General features: G+C 34.3%; 1 protein-coding gene and 1 non-coding gene across 4 annotated transcripts in view; one reads left to right on the forward strand and one right to left on the reverse strand.

The window, feature by feature from the left end:
* The window catches only part of ATR (ATR checkpoint kinase), a 91,108-nt gene that overhangs the window by 42,106 nt on the left and 22,762 nt on the right, over positions 1-26,240 (forward strand). For all 3 annotated transcript variants that reach the window (XR_012014834.1, XM_072792413.1, XM_072792414.1), the window contains 14 exons: positions 411-617; positions 1,562-1,675; positions 6,449-6,564; positions 8,501-8,621; positions 10,166-10,303; positions 11,519-11,729; positions 14,466-14,644; positions 17,054-17,218; positions 18,021-18,112; positions 20,188-20,279; positions 20,531-20,708; positions 21,939-22,118; positions 22,544-22,703; positions 25,228-25,407. Coding sequence is in view for 2 of the 3 variants with exons in the window: in XM_072792413.1 (XP_072648514.1) it covers positions 411-617; positions 1,562-1,675; positions 6,449-6,564; positions 8,501-8,621; positions 10,166-10,303; positions 11,519-11,729; positions 14,466-14,644; positions 17,054-17,218; positions 18,021-18,112; positions 20,188-20,279; positions 20,531-20,708; positions 21,939-22,118; positions 22,544-22,703; positions 25,228-25,407 (2,133 nt within the window). In the remaining variant the exon portion in view is untranslated. The remainder of the gene's footprint in view (positions 1-410; positions 618-1,561; positions 1,676-6,448; positions 6,565-8,500; positions 8,622-10,165; positions 10,304-11,518; positions 11,730-14,465; positions 14,645-17,053; positions 17,219-18,020; positions 18,113-20,187; positions 20,280-20,530; positions 20,709-21,938; positions 22,119-22,543; positions 22,704-25,227; positions 25,408-26,240) is intronic.
* Positions 20,883-20,955, reverse strand: TRNAE-CUC (transfer RNA glutamic acid (anticodon CUC)). Its single transcript has one exon. It is a non-coding gene; the product is annotated as a tRNA-Glu (tRNA).

Consider the following 26,240-nt stretch of genomic DNA (forward strand, 5'->3'; position numbering starts at 1 on the left):
ATGTCTTTTCCCCTTAGACTGGGAACTTGTTGGAATAAGTCTGTCTTACTTATTTTTGTATACTAATGTAATAATAGTAATTACTTGTTTAATGGATTAAGGATTAAAATTTTCTAAAATACTTAATGATTCTAATTCTACAGAACATATTATGAACTATATACTATAACTATATACATAGTTATATGTATATAACTATATATGTATATGTATATATACACATATATATGTATGTATATAGTTGTATAACTATATACAACTTAGCACAACAATAGCTAAGAAGACTGCAGATATAGGAATTTAATTTTATCGATGTCTATGTCATATATTCCTTAATATTTCTAAGCTTTCTAGTTAGGAAAATATACTAGTTTGTAGAAGTCATGTAAAAATTTTTTGTCTACTTTTAGGAAAAGCTGATAAAATATGCAACAGATAGTGAAACAGTGGAACCTGTTATCTCACAGTTGGTGACAGTGCTTTTGAAAGGTTGCCAAGATGCAAACTCTCAAGCTCGGTTGCTCTGTGGGGAGTGTTTAGGGGAACTGGGGGCAATAGATCCAGGTCGACTAGATTTCTCAACAACTGAAAGCCAAGGGAAAGATTTTACATTTGTGGTAAGTAATGGTAATTTGGAATGACAAAAGAGTTCTCTGTCCTATTTGAGTTTCTGTATTTCATTTACAAAGAACTAGTCAGGTTATTCTTAGTGGCAACATGACCCAAATTAGACAACTTAGATAACTTTAAAATTTATACTTTAATACTATTTGAAAGATGTAGAACCAAAAACAATAAAGTTGGAGCCCAGACTAGTATGCTGTGTTCTTTTTAAATGATGACAAATCGTCAGTTAAAACCTAATTAATTATATAAATATTACTATTTGAGTGCTATTGCTAAGTGTTTTCATGGGAAACTAATTTCCCAGGTTAATAGTGAATGTATAGAAAAATTTCCATGGTCAAATGAGTTTGGGAAATCCTGTAAAAAAAAAAAAATCAAACAGAACATCTGTATTGTTTAGTGTGCACACTGTGCATCTCCGAGAAGGGGGGGTATGTTAAAATTATTTCTTGGGAGTGTCTCAAATGACCAGGCTTCTACAACGTGTAATTTAGGAAATGCTGTATACACAATTTTCTTTTTAAGGGTTAAAAAATCAACAAAATTAGGGGCACCTAGTTGGCTTAGTTGGAAGATCATGCAACTTATGATCTGAGTCTTGAGTTCGAATCCCACCATGTTGAGTGTAGAAATTAAACTCTGCACTAAAAACAAAATCTTTAGCAACAAAAACAAAAAATGAAAATTGTTGCAGCTATGTAGGAGTTGGATGATTCTAATGCTGTTTATAAGTAGCCTAAAAAGCCTTAGGTTTGCCTTCTTGGCTACAGATTATGTTTTAGCCTTGGTACCAAACTTAGTTTAAACCTTAATGTCCTTTCCTTTTCTAAGTAAAATTCACCTAGGTAACTAAGTTAAATTAACCATGTAAGGCACAGTACATTTTTAGAAAATTTATACACCTTATCTTTGATTTTTTTCTTTTTTTTCTAAGACGGGAGTAGAAGATTCAAGCTTTGCCTTTGGATTATTGATGGAACTAACTAGAGCTTACCTTGCATATGCAGATAACAGCCGGGCTCAAGATTCAGCTGCTTATGCCATTCAGGTAAGAGTGTATATAGTCAGTACTGGCTTTATGTTACTGAATTCTAGTAAGAAAGTTGTATATCTATATGTTGAAAACTTATTTTTGTTAACTATCATTATCAAAATTCATAATGATCATAATGAGTTTATGATAAAATTTCGGAGTATAGAAATGTAACCTCTTAACAGATTATTATGGGTACTTAGCAAAATTTTCTGTGTATTTAACAAATATATGTCTTTTCCACCAAATAAGGAGATATTAATGCTTAACAATGTTCTGTAATTTGATTTTCTTTTGTGTTTAGTTTATCTTGAATAATTTTCCGTCAGTACATTGGTCTCTAATTCATTCTTTTCAATACCTTAATATTCGATATGGATGTACCATAATTTATATAAGAAATTTATTTAACACATTTAGGATGTTTCTATATTTTGCTTTTATAAGAATGTTTCAGGGAAGATACGTATATTTCTGAGCATTTGAGTAAAAATAGCAATGATATAAACATTTAGGAATTAAAATGTGTCTCAGAGCAAGTACAGAATTTACATTTGATAAATTTTATCAAAAAGTTTCATCAGTTTATACTTCCTTGACAAACCTGCCTTTATCAAAATTTTAAATTTTTGTCAGTGTGACAGATGGAAAATAGTACCATTTTACTTTAATAGCATTTTTTTTCTTTAATAGCATTTAATTATGAGAAAAGTATATCCTCCTTTATATATTTATTGGGTTTTTTGGGTGAAATTTCTCTAGATTATCTTTGCTCATTTTTCTCTTGGTGTAAGATTATTTTTTTTGTTACTAGTTAAGATTTATTTATATATAGTAGAACTTAACCCTTTGTCAATCATACATTTAATAAATATTTTTCCAGTTTGGCTCTCTTTGCCCTTTTCATGATATTTTTTTCAATCAAAATTTGTTTAAAATTTTTTTTCTTTGTTTTGTTAGATGTTCAGGTCTGGAATTCATAGTGAGTGGCCTGAGTTTCATGTGTAAATTTGGAGGTATTCATTATAGAGATGGTATTTAAAATGATGATCCTGGATAAGATGGTCAAGAGAGTACAGGTAAAAAGATTCTAGTAATTGAGCCCTGGACATTGAGTGAGAAAAGAAGGGAACAAGTAAGAAAACTAAAAAGGAGCTGCCAGTAAGGTAGGAGAATGTGGTGTTCTGGAAGACAAGGAAGAGTCTTTAAGAGAGAGTGGAAGATCTTTTTTGCAGTGGGTTTGCCACCAGAACACAGGTGTCGTGAAAACCACCGTTAAACCTAAACCAAAATGGGAAAGGACAAGACTCACATCAACATTGTCATCATTGGACATGTAGATTTGGGCAAGTCTACCACTATTGGCCACCTGGTCTACAAATGTGGTGGGCTCAACAAAAGAACTATCGAAAAATTTGAGAAGGAGGCTGCTGAGATGGGAAAAGGCTCCTTGAAGTATGCCTGGGTCTTGGATAAACTAAAAGCTGAATGTGAACGTGGTATCACCATTGATATCTCCCTATGGGAATTCGAGACCAGTAAGTATTATGTGACCATCATTGATGCCCCAAGACACAGAGATTTTATCAAAACATGATTACAGGCACATCTCAGGCTGACTGTGCTGTCCTGATTGTTGCTGCTGGTGTTGGTGAATTTGAAGCAGGTGTCTCCAAGAATGGGCAGACCTGTGAGCATGCCCCACTGGCTTACACAGTGGGTGTAAAACAACTAATTGTCGGTGTTAACAAAATGGATTCCACTGAACCACCCTACAGCCAGAAGAGATATGAGGAAATCATTAAGGGAGTCAGCACCTACAGTAAGAAACTTGGCTACAACCCTGACACAGTAGCATTTGTGCCAATTTCTGGTTGGATTGGTGACAACATGCTGGAGCCAAGTGCTAATATGCCTTGGTTCAAGGGATGGAAAGTCACCCGTAAAGATGGGAATGCCAGTGGAACCACACTGCTTAAAGCTCTGGATTGCATTTTGCCACCAACTCATCCAACTGATAAGCCCTTGTGTCTGCCTCTCCAGGACGTCTACAAAATTGGTGGTATTGGTACTGTCCCAGTGAGTCGAGTGGAGACTGATGTTCTTAAGCCTGGCATGGTGGTCACCTTTGCTCCAGTCAATGTTACAACTGAAGTTAAGTCTGTTGAAATGCACCATGAAGCTTTGAGTGAGGCTCTTCCTGGGGACAGTGTGGGCTTCAATGTCAGGAATGTATCTGTCAAAGATGTTTGCCGTGGCAGTGTCACTGGTGACAGCAAAAATGACCCACCAATCGGGCAGCCCGATGGCCCAGCAGTTTAGTGCCACCTGCAGCCCAGGATGTGATCCTGGGGACGCGGGATCGAGTCCCGTGTTGGGCTCCCTGCGTGGAGCCTGCTTCTCCCTCTGTCTCTGTCTCTGCCTCTCTCTGTGTCTGTCATGAATAAATAAATAAAATCTAAATAAAAAAAGACCCACCAATGAAAGCAGTTAGCTTCATGGTTCATGTGATTAGTCTGAACCATCCAGGCCAAATCAGTGCTGGATATGCACTTGTGCTTAATTGTCACACAGCTCACATTGCTTGCAAGTTTGCTGAGCTGAAGGAGAAGATAGATCGTTGTTCTGGAAAAAAGCTGGAAGATGGTCCCAAGTTCTCGAAATCTAGGGATGCTGCCATTGTTGATATGGTTCCTGGCAAACCTATGTGTGTTGAGAGCTTCTCTGACTACTCTCCCCTGGGCCGTTTTGCTGTTCGTGACATGAGACAGACGGTTGATGTGGGTGTCATCAAAGCAGTGGACAAGAAGGCAGCTGGAGCTGGCAAAGTCACAAGTCTACCCAGAAAGCTCAGAAGGCTAAATGAATATTATCCCCAATACCTGCCACCCCAGTCTTAATCAGTGGTGGAAGAACGGTCTCAGAACTGTTTGTGTCAATTGGCCATTTAAGTTTAATAGTAAAAGATTGGTTAATGATAAGTAAAACCTTCAGAAGGAAAGGAGAATGTTTTGTGGACCATTTTTTTTTTTTTTGTGCGTGCGTGGCAGTTTTAAGTTATTAATTTTTAAAATCAGCACTTTTTAATGGAAACAACTTGAACAAAAATCTGTCCCACAATTTTGAGACCCATTAAAACAAAAGTTTAATGAGGGAAAAAAAAAAGAGTGGAAGAATAAAATAGTAGCTGGGAAGGAATGAGGAGTGAGGTTGGAGAAATAACAGTATGCTTATATTTTGCTTGAGAACAATTCAGCAGAGGGGAGAATGTGATAATGTAGGAAAGAATTGTTGTAATACTTTCAATAAGCAAAAAGATGTGGAATATAGTGTGCAAGTAGAGAGGTAGCCCTAATTAAAAACAGAAGCAATTCATCTTTAGTAAGACAAGAGAAAGCTATGGACACTTATAACTGATAATGCCAGATTAAGTAGATATGTGCATGGGAATTATGGAAGTCTCTTTGGATTGCTTCTGTTTTTTAAAATGAAATATGAAGGAAGGTCTACACTTGTAAGTGTATTAGTCTTTTTAAGAGTATAAATAGTACCCCCAAAAAATAGAGAATTGTTGATTTACTTGATTAAGAGGATTTTTGTTAGCTAGAGTGAATTTGCCAAACAGCAAAAAAAAGCTGACTTCAAAATTTTATTAATATTTTAAGTTTAAATGAAAATGAGTTCTGAATATTTGTATTTGAACTTTTTTGTTTTGAACTTTTCATATATTTCCTTACTTTTACTAAAAAAATACTAAAAATAAGTATAAAATACATATTTTCCTAGACAGTGCTTATATTTATAAATATTAGGAGTACATCTATTGCATATGGTCGTTTTTCATGGAATTGGAAAGTAATAGGTGGTAGAAGATAGAATATCCTAACATATTTGTCTTGTTTTTTTTTTTTTTTTTTTTTTTTTTAATTTTTATTTATTTATGATAGTCACACACACACAGAGAGGCAGAGACATAGGCAGAGGGAGAAGCAGGCTCCATGCACCGGGAGCCCGATGTGGGATTCGATCCCAGGTCTCCAGGATCGTGCCCTGGGCCAAAGGCAGGAGCCAAACCACTGCGCCACCCAGGGATCCCATATTTGTCTTGTTTTATTGATATTAATAACAAAGATTTTTTTCTTCATTTATAAAATCTCAGTTGTTTTATTTCAGTAAAGTAAAATATATCCATTTTATTTCGAGGCTTGCGTAGTAAAATGGTCTTTAACATTTGCATTTTCTTTTGACAATTTTTTTTTTAAGTAAACTCTACTCCTAATGTGGGGCTCAAACTCACAACTCTGAGATCAAGAGTTGCTATGTTCTACCCACTGAGCTAGCCAGGTCCCCATTCTTTTCACAAATTTAAGCTCAGTATTTTATACCTAGAATTTGAGATATCTTGAATTTTTAAAACTGTTGGATTTGTAGTTGTGTTCATTAAAATCTAGAAAAGATCAAATTTAAAGAATTATACTGTACAAATACAGGTAATTCCACTTTTTCCTCCAAATAGCTCTTAAACTTATATTCCAGTACATATTATATGTGTAGAACACAAACTGCTTCAAGTACTGCCACAGCTTTGTGACCTTAATTAAGTAAGTAACCTAAATGATTTTAAGCATTGAAATAGATGTCTTAAGCAGGTTTGCAGCTCCAAAATTTTATAATTCTGTTTTAACATTATTTTTGTAACTATTATGTATAGTTATACTATTATGCTGTTAAGCATAAAGATTTATTTGCTTCACTATAGATTTACAAATGTGAAATATGTATTTGTAGGAGTTACTTTCTATTTATGACTGCAGAGAGATGCAGACCGATGGTCCAGGTCACCAATTGTGGAGGAGATTTCCTGAGCATGTTCGGGAAATCCTGGAACCTCATCTAAATACTAGGTCTGTAAACTTATTAAAAACCATTTTTATAAAATTGTTTTTAACTTTATAAAATTAATGTTATTTTTTTAAAGATCTATTTATATTAGAGAGCATGTGCACAGAAGTGGGGTAAAGGGGCAGAGGGAGAGAATCTTCAAGCTAGTTCCCCACTCAGCATGGAGCCCGACCTGGGTCCCAGTCCTACAACCCATGAGTCCATGACCAGAGCCAAAACCGAGAGTCAGACACTTAACCAACTGAGCCACCCAGGCACCCCATAAAATTAATGTTATTTTTTATATAATTTTTTAGTATTACACGTATTTTCAGTATGCCTAATATGTATTTTCCACTGTGATTTTGCCTATAATCTTGTCAAAATGAGAAAAGTACAGTCTGCTCATTGATTACATTGTATAATTTTAAGTATTTATATGAATTTATTGAAGCTAAAAGGATTGATTTTTTTTAATTCAGTTGTCAGTAATACTTTGAAAGAATCCACTTTGAATATGAGTTTAAGCTTTTGATAGGTATAATTAATATAGAAATTTAAGAGTTTAAAGCTAGTTTCAAAGCCATTAGCAACCTCATTTAGAGATTAGAGATTTTCAACCCTCTGACTTCTCCTCATGAAGATATTTTCTTCCTCTTTTTTTTTAAAGTGTTTTCTAACCTCTTGTTCAATTTTAATAATTTTGTTAAGGCTTATTGAAATCTAAAAAACTATAAATTATTTTTAGTTAGAAACTATAACTTAAAGTACCCTAGATTTCATGCTTATTAGATATGTGATGATGGATACATTACTTCTTTGAGCCTTGGTACAGTGTCTAGCCTTGTAGCAGGTTCTTTATATAAGCCCTTAAGTATGCATACATATTTGCTAGATACCTCTTTATATTTAAAAACCTTTTAAATCGGGCAGCCCTGGTGGTGCAGCGGTTTAGCACCGCCTTCAGCCCAGGGTGTAATCCTGGAGTCTCAGGATCAAATCCCACGTTGGGCTCCCTGCATGGAGCCTGCTTCTCCTTCTGCCTGTGTCTCTGCCTCTCTCTCTCTGTATCTCTCATGAATAAATAAATAAAATCTTTTTTAAAAAAAGAAAAAAGCCTTTTAAATTTAAAATCTTTTATGTGTAAATACAAATGGATAGAGCTGAATTGGTCAATGGAGTAGGTAGAGAATATTAAGAGTTCTTGAAATGAAGGGCATGAAGATCACTGATGCTGGTTAAGGAAAGAGGTAATGAAAGGAAGGTATTACAGATCAGGAGAGTTTAACAGGGTTAAGGGACAGATCTCAGTGGTAGAGAGCTAATGTGTTAGCATAACTGGATGAAAGAACTAGAAATTTAGGAAGCTAAGACTATAGAGTAAGATATTTAAGTAGTTCATTTTGGAAGTGAAGTTTTTTTGTAGTGGCAAGGGAGTCCTGATAGAAGTAAAAGAGAAAGTTGTTGAGGAAAAAAAAAAAAAAAGTTGTTGAGAAGATTTGAGTCCATTGAAGTTACTCATGATGGTAAGAAATAGGGAATAAAGAAAACACAGAGATGTATTAAAGTTACCAGTGAGTTTAATAGGTGCCCATAATAAGAAATAGAGAATGCTATGCCTGAGTGGCTTGAACCTCAAAGGAATAAGTCTTTCTTACACAGATGGAGTTGGAAGGATTAGAAAAGAGCACTAAGGAAGAGGAGGAGGCAGACTCAAATCCTTTAAAATACTTGGGGTATGCAAGAATGACTTTCCACCCCACAAGGATATAGGAAAGGTAGTGCCTTTAACCATATTTCAGTAAAGGCAAGGCAGTAGTAGGGTAGTCACTGAAGGAGTTGATAAATTTTTTATATGTTTTATTCTAAAGGTCTTAAAAGATGGATATATATTTATGTATTTCTTTTTTTAATGTTTTTTAAATATATTTCTTAATAAATGAATTTTCAAAATTACAGATATAAGAGCTCTCAGAAGTCAACAGATTGGTCTGAAGTAAAGAAGCCAATTTACTTAAGTAAATTAGGTAATAACTTTGCAGAATGGTCAGCATCTTGGGCAGGTTATCTTATAACAAAGGTAAGAGAACTCTGTTCAGAATTAGTTAAATGAACAGAAATTCTAAAGGAAACCAGAACATCTATCTGAATGTATAACATAAATAGCAGGTATTGAAATATTTGTGCTGATAGTGACAGAAAATTTTGTAGAAAGTATTTGCTAATAACTTTCCTACTGTTTCTAGTTTCTGAGTGAGAGGGTAATTGTTTTATCAAGCAAGTTACTATGGTCTTTGCAAAATGTCTGTTACATTTTCATTGTGAAATGATACTATTTTAAAAAATGACCATGCTTTTTCAAGTTTTTTTTACATAATAAAAAGATTTTTTTATAAAATAAAAAGATAATACTATTGCTTTGTGGCTTCTTCTAAAAGAGAATACATTATCTGAACTTCCCCCAAAATAAAAATAAAGATTTTTATGAAATGAAACTACATGAAAAAATAGAGGTATATTTCTGATGTTTTCCCAGTAGGAGATTTTTACATGCCTGACAGTCAAAAATATTCTGTGTGTTCCAAGAAATCTTTAAGGCATATTTGAAATTTATAACTTTTGTTTTTAATTCATATTTCTGTTAGTGTTTAAAAATATTATGACAATAATTTTTATTTGATAATTTCGAGAAAGTTTCTCATGGGTTTTTTTTTTTTTTTTTCTGGATTTTTAGAGGGGGCAGGCAGAAAGAGAGGGAGAGAAAGAATCTTAAGCAGGCTCTGTGCCAAGCACAGAGCCAGGTGCCCTGTGGGGGCTAGATCTCATCAACCATGTGACCATGACCTGAGCCAAAATCAAGAATCAGATGTTTAGCCAACTGAGTCACACAGGCATTCCAAGTTTCTTGTGTTTTTATGATTATCCTGAAAATATATTATGTGAAATGTAGAAGAATATCATTAAGTTAATTCCAAATCTGGAATCTTTAGTTTTATTGTTGTTTTTTAAAGTGAAGTGTTTATATTTGAGAAGGAAAAAATTTTTTAAAATTTTATTAAGAGAACAGTAATGTTGGAAAATCTAAGGTTAGATCATAACATAAAATTTTTTTTTCATAACATAAAATTTGACTCTAATCCCAAGTAATTTCGTTTCCTATTTTTTTCATTTTTCTATAGTTAATTACTGTTTATTACTTATTAAATATGTGAGTCTTTTACTTAGTGTGCTGGCGCAGAGCATACATTTTGTTTACTTTACTCATCTATGTGCTCTGGAGGTTAATACACTGAATTTAATGTTAGCTAAGTAAAATATACTGTACTTAGGGATGCTGATCTGTAACAAAACATGATGCATCCAAAAAGTAAGGGGGGAAGGCCTTTTATGTTGAGGTGGTTGACATTGCCTTTAGGGGTCACAGCAGTTCAGGCATTTTAAGATATTTAGAGTGACCAGAGAGGTGGTTATCTGAAATCCTTTTTCCTGAGTGTATGTGCCCCTCTCCATACAAGAATACCCATTCTGCAATGATAAATTATCTCCTGTGTGGTTTTTTGACATTAATCAGTAGAGTATAATGTATAAAATTACTTACTGTCCCTAAACCATTTGGGTTTACAGGTTCGGCATGATCTTGCCAGTAAAATCTTCACTTGCTGTAGCATTATGATGAAACATGATTTCAAGGTGACCATCTATCTTCTTCCACATATTCTAGTATATGTCTTGTTGGGTTGTAATCAAGAAGATCAGCAAGAGGTGAGAGATACCATATTATTAAGTTTCTGTTTGTCCAAACATTTGTCCACTATAAATTAGTATTAGAAAAGCTACATGTTAGGGAATGTAGATCAGTGTATGGCTGGCTATGTATATACATGTCTAACTCTTAAAAATCTTTTTAACCCTTTATTCATCAAAGAATTATCCAATGCTTAGTGTAGAAAATTAGAAAGTATATATTATATATGCCCCAATATACATAGAACTTTTTGAAATAGAGTGTATAAAAAATTACTGATAATGGCTTTTCCTGCTGAGTAGTACTATGGATTAGGATAGGGGAAGGAGAATATTTTACTTTTTGTTTTATAATATTTTGTTAAGTTTAATTTTTTAATCACATACATGTAACACTTCTTTTTAAAAAATGATTATTTTTTAAAGCTTTATTTATTTGAGAGAAAGAGAGGAAACGTGTTAGGAGGAAGCGCAGAGGGAGAGGATGCCTGACACAGGGCTGAATGCAGAGCCAACTCAGGGCTTGATCACACAATCCTGAGATCATGACCTGAGCAAAAATCAAGATATTGATTCTTAACCACCACTCAGGCACCCCCCAAAATGATTATTTTTTTAATAGCATAAATAACGTATCACTATGTTCTTAATGTAAATATTCAAATTGTACAAATAAAAGTGTATCCTATGACTACTGTTCCTGATCCCACATTCCCAGAGGTCATCACTGATATGAATTTGATGTGTATGTTTTCGGACCTTTTTTAATGCCATTGGTTCTGTTTAGGGTTTTTGTTTTTTTTTGTTTTTTGTTTTTTAATGGTACAATGTAGGTATTGTTCTGCAACTTCCCTGTTATTTTATTTACCAATATATATTTTTTGAACCACCCTTTTATATTAGTGCTGTATAATATCCTTCCATTTTATAGTTGTACCATTATTTAACTATTGTCATAATAATTATTATTTCCATGGTTTTTGTTTTTATAATGCTATGGTAAGCATTATGGAGATTCTTATTTGTGAAAGCATTTGTGTATGTGTATCTAGGATGTACTCCAAAAAATAGAGCTATTGGGTTATATGGTATGTACATTTAAAATTTTATTAGACACTATGAAATCATCTATTCTGACTTAGAGTTGCCTTAGAATGCTTAATCTTATATGGCAGATATTAGCAAAATGATATTACATGACACATTATTAACCATAAAATGAGTTCTTCTTAGGTTTATGCAGAAATTATGGCAGTTCTAAAGCATGATGATCAGCATACCATAAGTACCCAAGACAGTGCATCTGATCTGTGTCAACTCAGTACACAGACTGTGTTCTCCATGCTTGACCATCTAACACAATGGGCAAGGCACAAATTTCAGGCACTGAATGCAGAGAAATTTCCACAAAGCAAATCAAACAGAGATAAGATAGACTCAGTAGGTGAGTCATAACTTGTGTTTATTTTCTTCTCTTAATTATTAACCAGTTAGCTACTTCCTGTACCAATTCTGTAACTTAAGCATTAGCTTTTTAAAGACCTGTGTTTTCTTGCATATCTTTTTTCCCCCTTTTCACTGAGAAAAAGCAGAGAATTTATAGTCAGAAAACCTCTCTTTAAATTCTACTCCTACTACCTTAGGCAAGATAATGCCTAATTTTTCTTTGTATAATATGGGATTATTATTATCTCCCTTAGAGGACTGAGGATTAAATGAAGTGATGAATGTATATATTATAAAGTATGAAATAAGTGACTGATCCCTCGCTGCTAAACCATTTACTCCATGTCTTTTCAGTGTATTGTGTGTATTTATTGTGTGCCCTCTCAGTGCACTATGTGTATATACACATACATGTATGTATACATGTATATAGTTAAGTGTTTTTTATCCTTTTTCACTTAGAATACTCTTTGTAATCTTTATCCCATGTAAGTTTTACATTTCAAAAGAGATGTTAAATTTCATTTCATCCTGTTTTTTTTCCTACTTTCTATTCATTTCATTCATAAATTTTACTTTTTTGTTTTTCCTGTCTCTGGTAGTGTTTGGCATCCAGCAGTCTTTCTAAATATGCTTAATACACATTACTACATTACACCCTGCTATACCAAATATGTGTAGGTTTTTTTTTCCTGTGATAGTACAATTACCATTAAAGTGATAGAAAAGGGAATCTCGTTAGAGTTAAAAATGTCCTTCAGGATAGAAGCATTTGGCGAGAAGATTTATATTTATTCTGCTTCTGTATATCGCAGCTATTTTAATGGAAATTTTTCCTCCTAGACTTTGAGGCTAATTGAAAAAATTGACTGTTTAACAATCCTTAAAGAGACCTTCACTTTTGCAGTTCTCAGTTTGTGAGCCTCTCTCTCTTGTTCATATACATGAGGAAAGCACATACATTCCTGTTATTAAGCACAATAATTTACTTTTCTAAAAGTTTTTGGACTTGAAAGCAAATATCTGGGGGATTGTTTTTCTGAACACTATGGCTAATTGTTAATATATTTTCCATTGATTTAACAATTTAATGTTTGTTCCTATTTCTGCATGTGTAAATGGTTGTATAAATCAAAATACATAAAAAAAAAAATACAGGGATCCCTGGGTGGCGCAGCGGTTTAGCGCCTGCCTTTGGCCCAGGGCGCGATCCTGGAGACCTGGGATCGAATCCCATGTCAGGCTCCCGGTGCATGGAGCCTGCTTCTCCCTCTGCCTATGTCTCTGCCTCTCTCTCTCTCTCTCCCTCTCACTGTGTGCCTATCATAAATAAATAAAATTAAAAAAAAAAATACAGTCTCTCTTCAACCTCTATCACCATTCCTACTAACATTAACATTGCAAGGGAAATACTAGCTTTTAAGAATAACATTTGCATTGGTTCAAAGGTACAATTTTTTTTTTAAAGATTTTATTTATTTGGGAAGGAGTGAGAGAGGGAGAGAGAGCACAGAAAAAGAGGGAGAAGTAGACTCCTCACTGAGCAGAAAGCCTGATGTGGGGCTCAATCCTAGGACCCTGGGATCATGACCTGATCCAAAGGCAGCTGCTTAACCAACTGAACCACTCAGGCACCCTCAAAGATACAATATTTTTAACATTTCTCATAATTTGAATGACCTACAAATTTTAATGGAATCAGGGACTTTTTTGAAGAAGCATTTCTATTTCTTATTTTCCATATACTGTTATGAATTGCTACTAAAATTTATAAGTTTTAAATAAGAATTGTTAAACTAGACTATATTTATTTTGAAGTTCCCAATTTATGTTTTTTCATAGATTCTTGAAAAAAAAATACTCTGAAGTATTTGTGATTTTACTTCAAAAGCACTTTTACTTTGAATTTTCATTAAAACGGTTGATATTGTTTGTATGGCAACAGAGGAAAAAAATAGAATGTTAAAATCTAAACTTTAAAAACGTTGTTTCTATAAATTCTGCTTTTACCCTGCTATTGTACTCTAGCAGTGTTTTTATAGTTACTGTTAATAAATAACTCATCTTTGTATCTTTTGTATCACCTTTATATCTTTCCAACATTTAATACAGATTTATTCTTTTGTTTTAGTTTTTATTTAAAGTTCAGTTACTTAATGCACAGTGTAATATTAGTTTCAAGTGTACTATATAGTGATTCAGTACTTCATACAACACTCAGAGCTCATCACAAGTGTACTTGTTTATCCCCATCACCTATTTCAGTCATCCTCTCACCTACTTCCCCTCTGGTAACCATCAGTTTGTTCTCTCTAGTTATGAGCCTGCTTCTTGGTTTGCCCCTCCCTCTTTTATTCCCTGTTTGCTCATTTTTGTTTCTTAAATTCCACATTTGAGTGAAATGATACAATATAATACAGATTTACATTTAATCCTCACAACAACATTGTAAGGAAGGACAATATTAACATTTCCCTATTATATATGAGGAAACAGAAGCTCAAATAAGTTAAATATCTCCAAGTAAGGTAAGTAATAATGGTGGAATTGGAGCAAGAATCCTCTGAGCAATCCTCTGGTAGTTACATTCTTAGTGTGATTCTCTAATACATTTAGATTAATTTATTTAGTTCACTAAATTGAATTTAAAATAAATAAATTGGAATTTAAATTGATACTTTTAAAATTTCACATTATACATCTTTAATCACCCAATTATCTTTTTGTATTCTAGCATCTACGGCGGATTATGAAGACTATCAGAGTGTAACTCGTTTTCTAGACCTTATACCTCAGGATACCCTCGCAGTAGCTTCCTTTCGCTCCAAAGCATACACACGAGCTGTAATGCACTTTGAATCATTTATTACAGAAAAGAAACAAAATATTCAAGAGCATCTTGGATTTTTACAGGTTTGAAATTAATACAGTAAATTTAATGATGTTTAATATTGCCAGTCTTTTATGTTTATATTCATTTTGTTGAGCATTTTATTGAGTTTTTTAGGTGTTCTGCTAGCTACGAGGTGGTTATTAGCACTTTAGAAGCTTACAGATTAGTGGGGAGAGATAAACACCGATTTGGTGTAAAGTGATATATATGTGCCATGAGTAAAGACCCTTAAATTTTCCTGTGTGGGGTAATGTGGGAGATGAGAGTAAGCAAAGGGTCAGTACTGGCTTCATGGAGACAATGAGTAAGTTGGTTCTTAAAGAATGGACAGTAGGTAATAAAAGGAGGTAAGATATTTCAAACAGAGGCATCCATATGGAGTTGGGAAAGAATATGGTATGTGCTAAAGAGTAAAGTGTTAGTTTGGGAATGGCAGAGGAAAAAGAAAGATTTGGACAGAGGAAAGACACAACTTGTCCAAAATTCTTAGAGGATTTGAACCAGGGAAGTGCATGGTCAGAATGGTATTTTAACTAAATGACTATAGCAGTCATGGAGGGAGGGTTTGAAAGCTATGATGCAAGGGAAGCAGGCCATTGTTATTCTCATGAGAAATATGGGCCTGAATTTGAGGTGAGTGGGAAGGAGGATGTGCTGGTTGTAACAGGAATCAGGTATGACAGCGCTAATGAAATAATGGTTTAGGTGATAGTATTTTAATTGTATAGGGAAGGTTAAAAAAGGAAAGGTAGGGCTAATACAGAGGGATTAAATAAGAGGTCAAAATTGGTAACTTTTTTCAAGTCAAAAGCAAAAGGTAGTGAGAAACTGAGAAATTCATAGCTTATAGTCCTTTTTTTTTTTTTTTTAAGTTTTTATTACTCATATAAGTAATTTCGTCACCCAGCATGGGGCTCAAACTCACAATCTTGAGATCAAGAGTCTCATGATCTTTCTACTGAGCCAGCCGGGCACCCCAAAAGTTTGTAGTCTTTGGATGAATATTAGCCTTCCCCTGTCTTTATTTTTCTCCCTGGCTAGCTGTGAGTCTGTTGTTCATTATTAAAATCATTCCTTTACAAAGATGTTCAGTTTCCTTGACTTTCTCCCTTATGCGATACTCACTTCGTAAAACACCATCCGTGGATAAACTCACCCATCTGCCTTGCCAGTGTCTGCATTTAAGCAGTTGAACATTGCTAGTGAAAAATCACATGGTGGGTTTTTAACTGCTTTTACTTTAAATTTATCATCTAAGACCTCAGCAGTACTCTTTAACACTGCCTTCAGTCCATCTGTGTTTCTCTAATAAGCCTATCTTCTGCTCTTCAATATGACTGTTTCTTCTCATTTCTCAGCTTCTTCTTCACTTACTCTCAACTAGTAATCTTGCTTCATCATCATTGAGAAAATGGAATCCAGATGTCCACCAAATTTAAAAATACACTGACTTCTGCACCATATCCTTTTCTCTTTTCTTCCTTTATTCCTAAGGATCGCTTTCTGTCAAAATTCAATCCTCCTGTGTTCTTGATTTTAATCCTTCAATATTCCTGCTTTTTTTAGTATCAATACTTTGTCTTCTTCATCCAGAGTATACAGACATGCTCAGGTATCTTCCATCTTAATTTTTCATAATTCCCTTGGTCTTATAGTCTCCTTCAGATACTACCCATCTCTCTGTTTCCCATTATAGCCAGTTTTAAAAGAACTGTTTATCGGGACGCCTGGGTGGCTCAGCCATTGAGTGTCTGCCTTCAGCTCAGGGCATGATCCTGGAGTTCTGGAATTGAGTCCCACATCAGGCTCTCTGTGGGGAGCCTGCTTCTCCCTCTGCCTCTATCTCTGCCTCTCTCTCTCTCTCTGTGTCTCTCATGAATAAATAAATCTTAAAATATATAAATAAATAAACTACTTTGGTTTCTCTTCTCAGTTTCATTTTTTAGTTCTTTCTCTTTTGATATAGAAATACTCCAGTCTTCTTCCCAGGCCCTGTTTTCTTCCTTTTCTCTATTTTCCTAAATCATGCCCTTTTCCCCACCTTTAAAGAACATCTTTGTGCTAATTGCTGCCAAATTTTTGTCTTCAACCTAAATATATCCTTCAAACTCAGATTTGAGACATCTCAATATCAACATATTAAAATGCTTATTTAAAAATTTTGTGACACTTATAAACTATATTCAGCAGAATTTATCTTAAGTAACAGTTACTAATGTAGATTTGTATTTAAGTGGAACAAGGGTATTAAGATAATAGAAGGCCTGGAAATAAGTTTATAATTTTACTATGAAATCTGCCTTGAAGCAAATACTATTGCTTTGAGAAGAATTCTCATATGGTCTTTCCACATAAACTGGTGGTTGTATAGTTTTATTTCTATTGTGTTTTTTTCTTTTATTTGATTGTTTTGTTATGTTTGAACAAAGAAATTGTATGCTGCTATGCATGAACCGGATGGAGTGGCTGGAGTAAGTGCAATTCGAAAGGCAGAACCATCTTTGAAAGAACAGATCCTTGAACATGAAAGTATTGGCTTACTGAGGGATGCTACTGCTTGTTATGACAGGGCTATTCAGCTAGAACCAGACCAGGTAAGATATTAAATGAGAGACAACAAAATGAAAAGACTCTGAAGTAGGAACTCTGGAAATCTTAGTTTCAGTAGTGTCCCTAGTAGTGTCACAGTGTGTCTAGAAAATATTTAATCATCTCTGAGTTTGAGTTTCTTGATTGATAAAATTAGAGATGTCTAGATGATCTCAAAAATCCCTTCCAATACCAAATTTCTGTGATCTTAGAAACCCCCCAAATGGGGGTGCCTGGGTGTCTCGATGGTTAGGCGGCTGCCTTTGGCTCAAGTGGAGATTCCGGGGTCCTGGGATGGAGTCCCGCATCAGGCTCCCCAGGGGAGCCTGCTTCTCCCTCTGCCTGTGTCTCTTGCCTCTCTATGTCTTTCAAGAATAAGTAAATAAAATCTTTAAAAAAAGGAATCCACAAATGAATGAGGTTTGTTGAGTATATTTATATTAAGCTGTGTATTCAGTTACTCAAATTTATATAATTTTAATTTGCAATTAAAAGTATAATGCATACCCCCCAAAAGTATAATACATCAATTTTTTTAAAAAAAGATTTTATTTATTTAGTCATGAGACTAAATAAAGTCATGAGACAGAGGGAGAGGGACAAGCAAACTCCCTGCTGACCAGGGAGCTCGATGCAGGGCTCAATCCTAGGACCCTGAGATCATGACCTGAACCAAAGGTAGCTACTTAACTGACTGAGCCACCCGGGCACCCCCAAATAGTACTTTTTTATGAATAAAAAGCTGTCTTGTTTCCCAAGGTATATTTGAAATGATAATTGCTATTTTAAATATTTTTAAATTTCTAGATCATTCATTATCATGGTGTAGTGAAGTCCATGTTAGGTCTTGGTCAGTTGTCTACTGTAATCACTCAGGTGAATGGAGTGCATGCTAACAGGTAATATATTCTTTAAAGAATAATTTTCTTTTGTTACTGTATCTGGGAAAATTTTAATTGATGAATTGGGTTGACATAACTATTTACTAAAGAAATGAAATCTTTTTTGTTTTCATGATATTAGAGATATGCAAAAAAGAATATTTTTTTCTACTTTGCCATAAGTCGAATTAGCACTTAATAGCTTATCTTCTGTCCCAAGAGTCATCCTTGAATTATAGTTGCTTTAAGACAGAAACTTCCAGAGCTCATCTACTATTGGTAAGGCTCATGTGAACACATCCAAAAATTATCTAAGTTCTGTCTACATTATCAACACCAGTTATTTTCTGTGTTGGGGAGAGGGAAACTTTGTGACTGATTTATAGACCATCACTCAAGACTGTGTGAGTTGATTTTTTCCTAAAGGATTGATAAAAATGAAAGCTGCCTTTTTCCTAAAAAAAAAAAAAAAAATGATGCAAATCAAATGATGCAAAAAAGTAGTACGAAGATTAAGGCTGCAGTTCTTCTGGTCTGAGGAGTAACCTTGGAGGTTGATTTTGCTTTTAAAGCTGCTGTATTCTGAGAGCTAAAAGACTTATTTCTTGAGAAATTTACCAGATGCCAATTGACTATTCTGGGCAGTGAGATCTGATCAAAAGGCATTGTATCTCAGCTAACCAAAGAGTACACTGGCCACCGTTTTTAGTTAGGGCTCTCAAAAAGAGTTCTTCTAATAGAGTTTCTGTAAATTCCAAACTATGATTTGTAAAGAGCACAATTCTATAATGTTTGAGAGCAGAGAAGCTCACTGTTGATCAGATGGCTTCACATTAATGGAATTTATTAAATGAGGGAGGTAGCTTTGCAGAACCAGAGACAGAATGGTCATATGTTTTAGATAGTTCTCTAGGTTATCAACTAACCTCTCAACGAGACCTTATAAATAAAGTAATTTGGGAAGATTTGTCAAGGCTCATGCCTAGGTGTCAAGTTTCCTTATTATGCACACTGGACAGTTAGACTCTTCTTGGCTTCTTTGGATGTGGGATACATAGAGCCTCCTGATCTTTGAACTGTGAAAAGTCCAGTTTCCATATTCAGCCAAGATTGCTCTATCATATTGGATCAAATGGTCATTAAGGGGATGTGTTTTCTTTGGGGAGAATATTTGCATTTAAACAAATACTACTCTAAAATCATTGACTGTATTACTATGTTTAATGCACCTATTTTTATGGATAAGTTCTCACAGCCTTATCCTTATTGCCTTTTGTACTTCTTGGCATAGTATGGCATTTTGTACTTCTTGGCTGTATGGCACATCCCCTCTAGATAGCAAATCGTGATAATTCTCCTCAGATTTTTATCTTAATTTTGATATTTTGGCATCTGGTGATAAGCTTGTAAAGTTATTCAGTACTGGACTTCAGGAAACTGCATTTCCAGTGTATTTCTTTTAACCTGTTTTAGATTATTTTTGGTGAAATTGTATTTAGATATTGTAAGGTATTCAGTAAGGTATTCAGTATATTTATGCTGCTATTATTAGATTTTTTAAGTAAAAAATTTACTCATTTATTACTTTTTTCAAGATTTTATTTATAAATATGTACCCCATGTGCACCCCCAACTGCCCCTGATCTACTCATCAGTTCCTATATTTTTGCCTTAAATTTAATTTCAAAAATTCCAAGTTCTTAGAATTGCTTACCTCTGAATGTGTATTTGTTCAGTTGGCTCTTTTTTCTCCCGCCTTTAAGTTAAACATGCAGCTAATCTTACAACTGCACTTTGTAATTATGCAGGTATTGATTCTGTTATATGGCACAATTTATTAAGGAATGGCATTTTTTGAATGACATTTATAAATGAACCTTTTAGAAGTCATTATTGAAAAAATGTTTTAGGGGAGTGGAAAGATTAAAAATTGGGTTATTTTGGATAAAGATAATTATTTCATATCTAAGTACAAAATACAATATAGTACAAATAGAGGAATAAATAAATAGAACATCTAAAACAATAAAAAAAAAACTCTAAATGCCACCTAAATAAATAAGGTTTCGTTGATAACTGGTGTCTCTTAATAGATCTGAATGGACAGATGAATTAAACACATATAGAGTGGAAGCAGCCTGGAAATTGTCACAGTGGGATTTGGTGGAAAACTATTTGGCAGCAGGTAAAATTACTTCCTAAAATATATGCATTTTTTTTAAATGTATGAAGTTTTAATATGCTATAAATATTCAGACTTAAGTAGCTAAGTAACATCTATAATTAATCTTTTAGCTTGTTTTATAATTTCCTAGTTTAGTTGTCCAAAGTAGAGTGAAACCATTTGCTCCAGTATTTCTGCTGACCATTTTACCAAATGATAATAGCTAATTTTGGGGCCCTATGGCACTCCTTGACTCTACATTTATTTTTCAGATGGGAAATCTACAACATGGAGTGTCAGACTGGGACAGTTACTATTATCAGCCAAGAAAAGAGATACCACAGCTTTTTATGACACACTGAAACTAGTGAGAGCAGAACAAATTGTACCTCTTTCAGCTGCAAGCTTTGAAAGAGGCTCTTATCAACGAGGATATGAATATATTGTAAGGTATGGGGGGTGGTTTCCATTTTTGTGTTCCTGGTCTTTAACTGTCTTCAGTGATAGTATATTTGGTTTCGTGTGTATCTACTCACAGTGGCTTTTTTATTCCTTTATCTCAAAATCACCTTAGAGGGTTTTTTTGTCTGTTTGTTTTTGTTTTTGTTTTTTAAATAGTCTTTATGCCCAATGTGGGGCTCAAACTCACAACCCTGAGATCGAGAGTCACATGCTCTACCAACTGAGCCAGCCAGGTGCTCCTCACCTTTTAGTTTTTAAAAAATGTTCTAATGTATATCCTTTTCATTGAAAAGGCAATTGTGAAACTTCTAAAAAGTAAGAAAATATCATATACATCCTGTTGTAATGTCATATTGTACTTGCTATATAACTAACCTAAATAGTGTAGACATTTACTGTGCCTGGCACTTTTCATACTCAGTACTTGTTAGTTTCTTTTCCCTCTCATTTGGAAATGCATTTGACATTTCCCTCCCAAAAAAAAAATGTAGACATTACACCAGTAGAATGGAAAATTAGCTTTCAGAAGTAAGGAAGAAAATGAAATGAAAACATTTCAGATCTGTGAGTTTACCTGAGGAAAACAATAGATGTTATAATTTAAAAAATAAGTAAGAACATTTTTGTTTAATTTAGAAGAATTTACTATAATTTGTATCAGCCCCTTTAGTAACAGTTAAATGAAACCATAGATTGGACTACTGAGATTAATTCTGTTCTGTAGATACTCAACTGTGTCCTTGAACACTGAGTCATAGACACTAAGTATTAAAAATGGAAAAAAAGCTAGTGTGAATGTGTCCTGAGTGTTTCCATCATTCTTAGAAAAAATAAAATTGCATCATTTCACTTTTTTGCTGGCATCTACCTATGTTAGGCCTATTATAGAAGCACCAGCAAAATATGCAAATATTTCTGTTGCTTTATAATGGATCCATATTTTCTCTTATCTTTATATAGGTGAAACTTGATTTGTATACACTTGAATTTAGTTTTATATATCCTTCTCCAATTTAATTAATAGGAATTTGGACTAAACATTTAAATCAACATAAGTGGTGTTTTATATCCAATTTAAAAAGATAAAAATGTTATAGTTTATATACTAAGGATATATATTGGTTAAAGTTCTTCCAAAGAAAACTTCACAATTTAGATTCTTAATAGCTAATTTGAGTATGTGCTTTGTATATGAGATAACATTTTATCTATCTTCAGATTGCACATGTTGTGTGAGTTGGAGCATAGCATCAAACCACTCTTTCACCAGTCGTCAGGTGACAGTTCTCAAGAAGATTCTCTCAACTGGGTAGCTCGACTAGAAATGACACAAAATTCCTACAGAGCTAAGGAGCCCATCCTGGCTCTCCGGAGAGCTTTATTAAGCCTCAACAAAAGGTTTTTCACACTTTTTTTTTAATGTCAGTGATCATGAATTTACTATTACATTTGTGTATTATTTGGAAGTATTTATCTTCCTTAATTTTCTCTTTGAATCTCTATTTTTCTGTTATCAGTTGTCAGAGCAATACTATGTAAGTTGAAATGAACTTAGAACTTGAGAATTACTTTTAAATGCAATGTATCTTTTTTTATTGTTAATATATCTGGGAGAGGTGCAGATAGAAGTCAGTATTAGAGTTTTCATAGACTTGTAATTGACAAAAATTGATCACTGTAAGAAAATTAAAATGAGTTTTTTAATAAATTAATCTTCTTTGATTTCTTTGAATTGTATATTGAGAAGGTTCCATGTTAGGAAGAGAGCTTTCTAATAAAATTGTTGAATATAATTTAAAATGCTTTTTCTCGTCTTCATTTAGACCAGATTACAATGAAATGGTTGGAGAATGTTGGCTACAGAGTGCCAGAGTAGCTAGAAAGGCTGGTCACCACCAGACAGCCTACAATGCTCTCCTTAATGCTGGAGAATCAAGACTTGCTGAACTATATGTGGAGAGGGCAAAGTGGCTATGGTCCAAGGTAACGGCCAAGAGAACATCATAGATATATTGTATATTATATACTTCCTACCAAGGCTTGACTAAGAGATGATCCCTAATCCAAATTCAGAGCCTCTCTCTGTCATCTTTATCATTCTACCATAATTTAGAGGAAACCGTTCCTTCTTTCCTGATGTCCCTAAACATTTGTCTTTCCATTTCAAGATGAAAGTGCAATTCTTTCAGTTTTCATCTGTCTTCCTTTGTTGTTCTTTAGAGAAACAGCCAATTTTTACTTTGTCTTTACCTCCTGTATATATACAGGGTGCACATAGTAGGCACTCAAGACACTTATGAGGGACACCTGAGTGGCTCAGCGGTGGAGCGTCTGCCTTTGACTCAGGGCATGATCCCAGGATCCAGGATCGAGTCCCACATCGGGCTCCCTGCGTGGAGCCTGCTTCTCCCTCTGCCTATGTCTCCGCCTCTCTCTCTCTCTGTCTCTCATGAATAAATAAATAAAATGTTAAAAAAAAAAAGATTCTTGTGAAATGAAAATAACACTGTTCCCTACTTATATTCTTAGCAGACAATTAGTTTTGGGAGGATTTGCCAGTTTTATTGTCAGGATTAATTTCTAATCTAACCTATCACAAAAGGCTTTGCATAAGAACAAAAGTCCCCAGCTATCCCCAGATTGAAGCAATAGTAATGAGAAAGAGGCTTTTTGATTATCTGAATTACTTGCAAAGATTATTCCCCAGATTTAAATGGTTATTACTTACATATCTCCTTATGCTTGCCACCAGTCTAGAATTAGTAGTGAGCATAGCATATTCTGAAATTGACATTTAGCAACTATAGCTGGAGCCATCTGTGATTGTAGAGGCAAAAGTAATGATTCAGCCTATATTTGCCAGTACCTGGTCATTTTCTGAGCTAGTGCTGGTCTGTGTATTATAATACCTTAAATTCAACATGTTCAAAATCAAGTTCATCATTTATTATTCAATAACTGCTTTTCCTATATATTCTGTTTTTTAAATCGGACTCCTTCGTATCCTCTCATCTAAGATAGACATCTTGGCATCATTTTGAACTTCTTCGTTTCCCTCATTTTCCATGTCCAAGTGGAGACCAAATTTTCCTTAGAAAAATCTTTCGATTTTTGTTGTTGTTGTTGTTAAGTAAACTACCTGCAACCTGAGGCTCAAACTCATGACCTTGAGATCAAGAGTTGCATGCTTGGGGCACCTGGTGGCTCAGTTGGTTAAGTGTCTGACTCTTGATTTCAGCTCAGGTCATGATCTCGGTCATGATCTCAGGATTGTGAGATAAAGCCTCTCACACATTCTCTCCCTCTAAAAAAAAAAAAAAAAACCCAAAAAACCTAAAAAGAGTTACATGCTCTACCAGCTGAACCACATAGGTGCCCTCTCTTAACATTTTGATACAAACTTCTAGTTATAAATAAATAAGTTGTGGTATACTGTATAGCATAGTGACTATACTTAATAATACCTTATTGCATATTTGGAAGTTGAAAAAGAAACATCTTTTAATCCTCTCTTATTTAACTCTGCTGCTTTCATTCATGCCCTTAGCATTTGTAGTCTCTAATAATATTAATAGCCTTTTTTTTTAGTCTTTCTGTTTCTGTGTACACATGACTGCAGTTTGTAATCTTTCTAAAATGCACATTAAATCATGTAGCTGCTTTGATTAAAATCTTTTGAAGTATTCTTCATGCCTTTATGATTAAGTCTGACCTCTAGAAAGTATACAAGGCTTTTTCTGATTGAGTTCCAGTCTACCTCTTTAACCTCACTTACCACTCACTATTTCATAAGCCCTTTAGACTATAGCTAAAACCATGCTACTTGCCTTTTCCACATAGGGATGTTATTCCTTTTTTTAATTTTTACAACCTTGAGATCGAAACCTGAGCTGAGATCAGGAGTCAGACACTTAACCAACTGAGCCACCCAGGAGCCCCAAATTATTAGTCCTTTTACTAAGAATGTCCTTCACTGAATTCACTTCCAGGAATATTGCTACTCATTCTTCAAAACTTAATTCAAATTTTCCTCATCCGGTAATCTTTGCTGAGTGCTGCTCTTCTCCATTTTCTTATATCTTCATGTAGATGTGGGAGATTCCCTTCTCTGTCCTTAATATCCATATAAATTTCTCTGTTAATAGCATTTACCATTTTGTTGCTATTTTACATACTCTATTTCTTCACCTGACTGTGAACTTTTTTAAGCTAGAAATTTTTATTTATTCATGTTTGTTTATCCCCAGTCATCTACATAAATCTCTCAGTTCCTTATACTTTGATTGTAAAAATGAGCAAATGAATGAATTAATATGAGTTCTACATGAAATGAAGCAATACTTCCTTTTTAGGATTTTACTTTTGTAGGAGGGAAATGAGAGATGAACATGAAGTTACAAAGAGTTATACATAAAAACATATTGGACTTTAAGTACTAATAGTAATGTTTTTCAGAAAACAGAAATATCTTAAATTAAAAAGCTTGTTGTTGCCATTTTCCTTTTAGGGTGATGTTCACCAGGCACTAATTGTTCTTCAGAAGGGTGTTGAATTATGTTTTCCTGAAAATAAAACCCCAACCGAGAGTAAGAACATGTTAATCCATGGTCGAGCTATGCTACTAGTGGGCCGATTTATGGAAGAAACAGCTAACTTTGAAAGCAATGCAGTTATGAAAAAATACAAGGCAAGTATATGTATAATGCAGTTATACATATCAGTTGGGGGGCAGGGATTTGGGGGAGTGCTATAAAAAGAACAATTTCCAGAGCTTACATAGAATTGGAAATCATCCAGAATTCTATCACCAGGCAAGAGGCCTCATTGCATACATGATATATAGAGACTCTCAAAGGGCCACACCTTAAAAATGGGTTTAATTAGCCCTACACTAGAGGCTACTCTACATCCACCCTACAAAAGCATTGAAACATTAAAAGGATTAAGCTGATTTACGAGTAAAATTACTGCCTGCCTCATCAAAGTCTACCACTCTCTAAAGGAATATAACAAAATCTAAAACTCAGCAACATAAAATGACCTATGTCTGGCATCCAGTAAAAAATTACTCTAGATATATAGAAGCAGGAATATATAAGCTATATACAGAAGAAAAATCAGTCAAAGAAAGAGACACAAATATGGTAAAGATGATAAAATGAGGAGATAAGGACTTTAAAATAGCTATCATAAACATGCTTCAGATAAGAACTTTAAAATCGCTACTATAAATATACTTAAGCCTAGAGGAAAACATGATGATGATAAGGAGAGAAATGGAAGATATAAAAAGAAAAGACCTAAATGGGACCAAGAGCTAATAAAGCAGATGAAACAAATGTTAATGTTTAGATCCTGGCAGTGTTGAATTCTGAGCAAGATACATAGTGGGAGCCTAGCCCCCTGTTCCCCTGTTTACAAGAAGGTGCTGTGCAGGGATGTCTGGGTGGCTCGGTCAGTTAAGTGTCTGACTCATAATTCTGGCTCAGGTCATGATTTCCTGGGTGGTGGGATGGAGCC

This window comes from Canis lupus, chromosome 22 (assembly GCF_048164855.1).
Source record: "Canis lupus baileyi chromosome 22, mCanLup2.hap1, whole genome shotgun sequence".
NCBI lineage: Eukaryota > Metazoa > Chordata > Mammalia > Carnivora > Canidae > Canis > Canis lupus.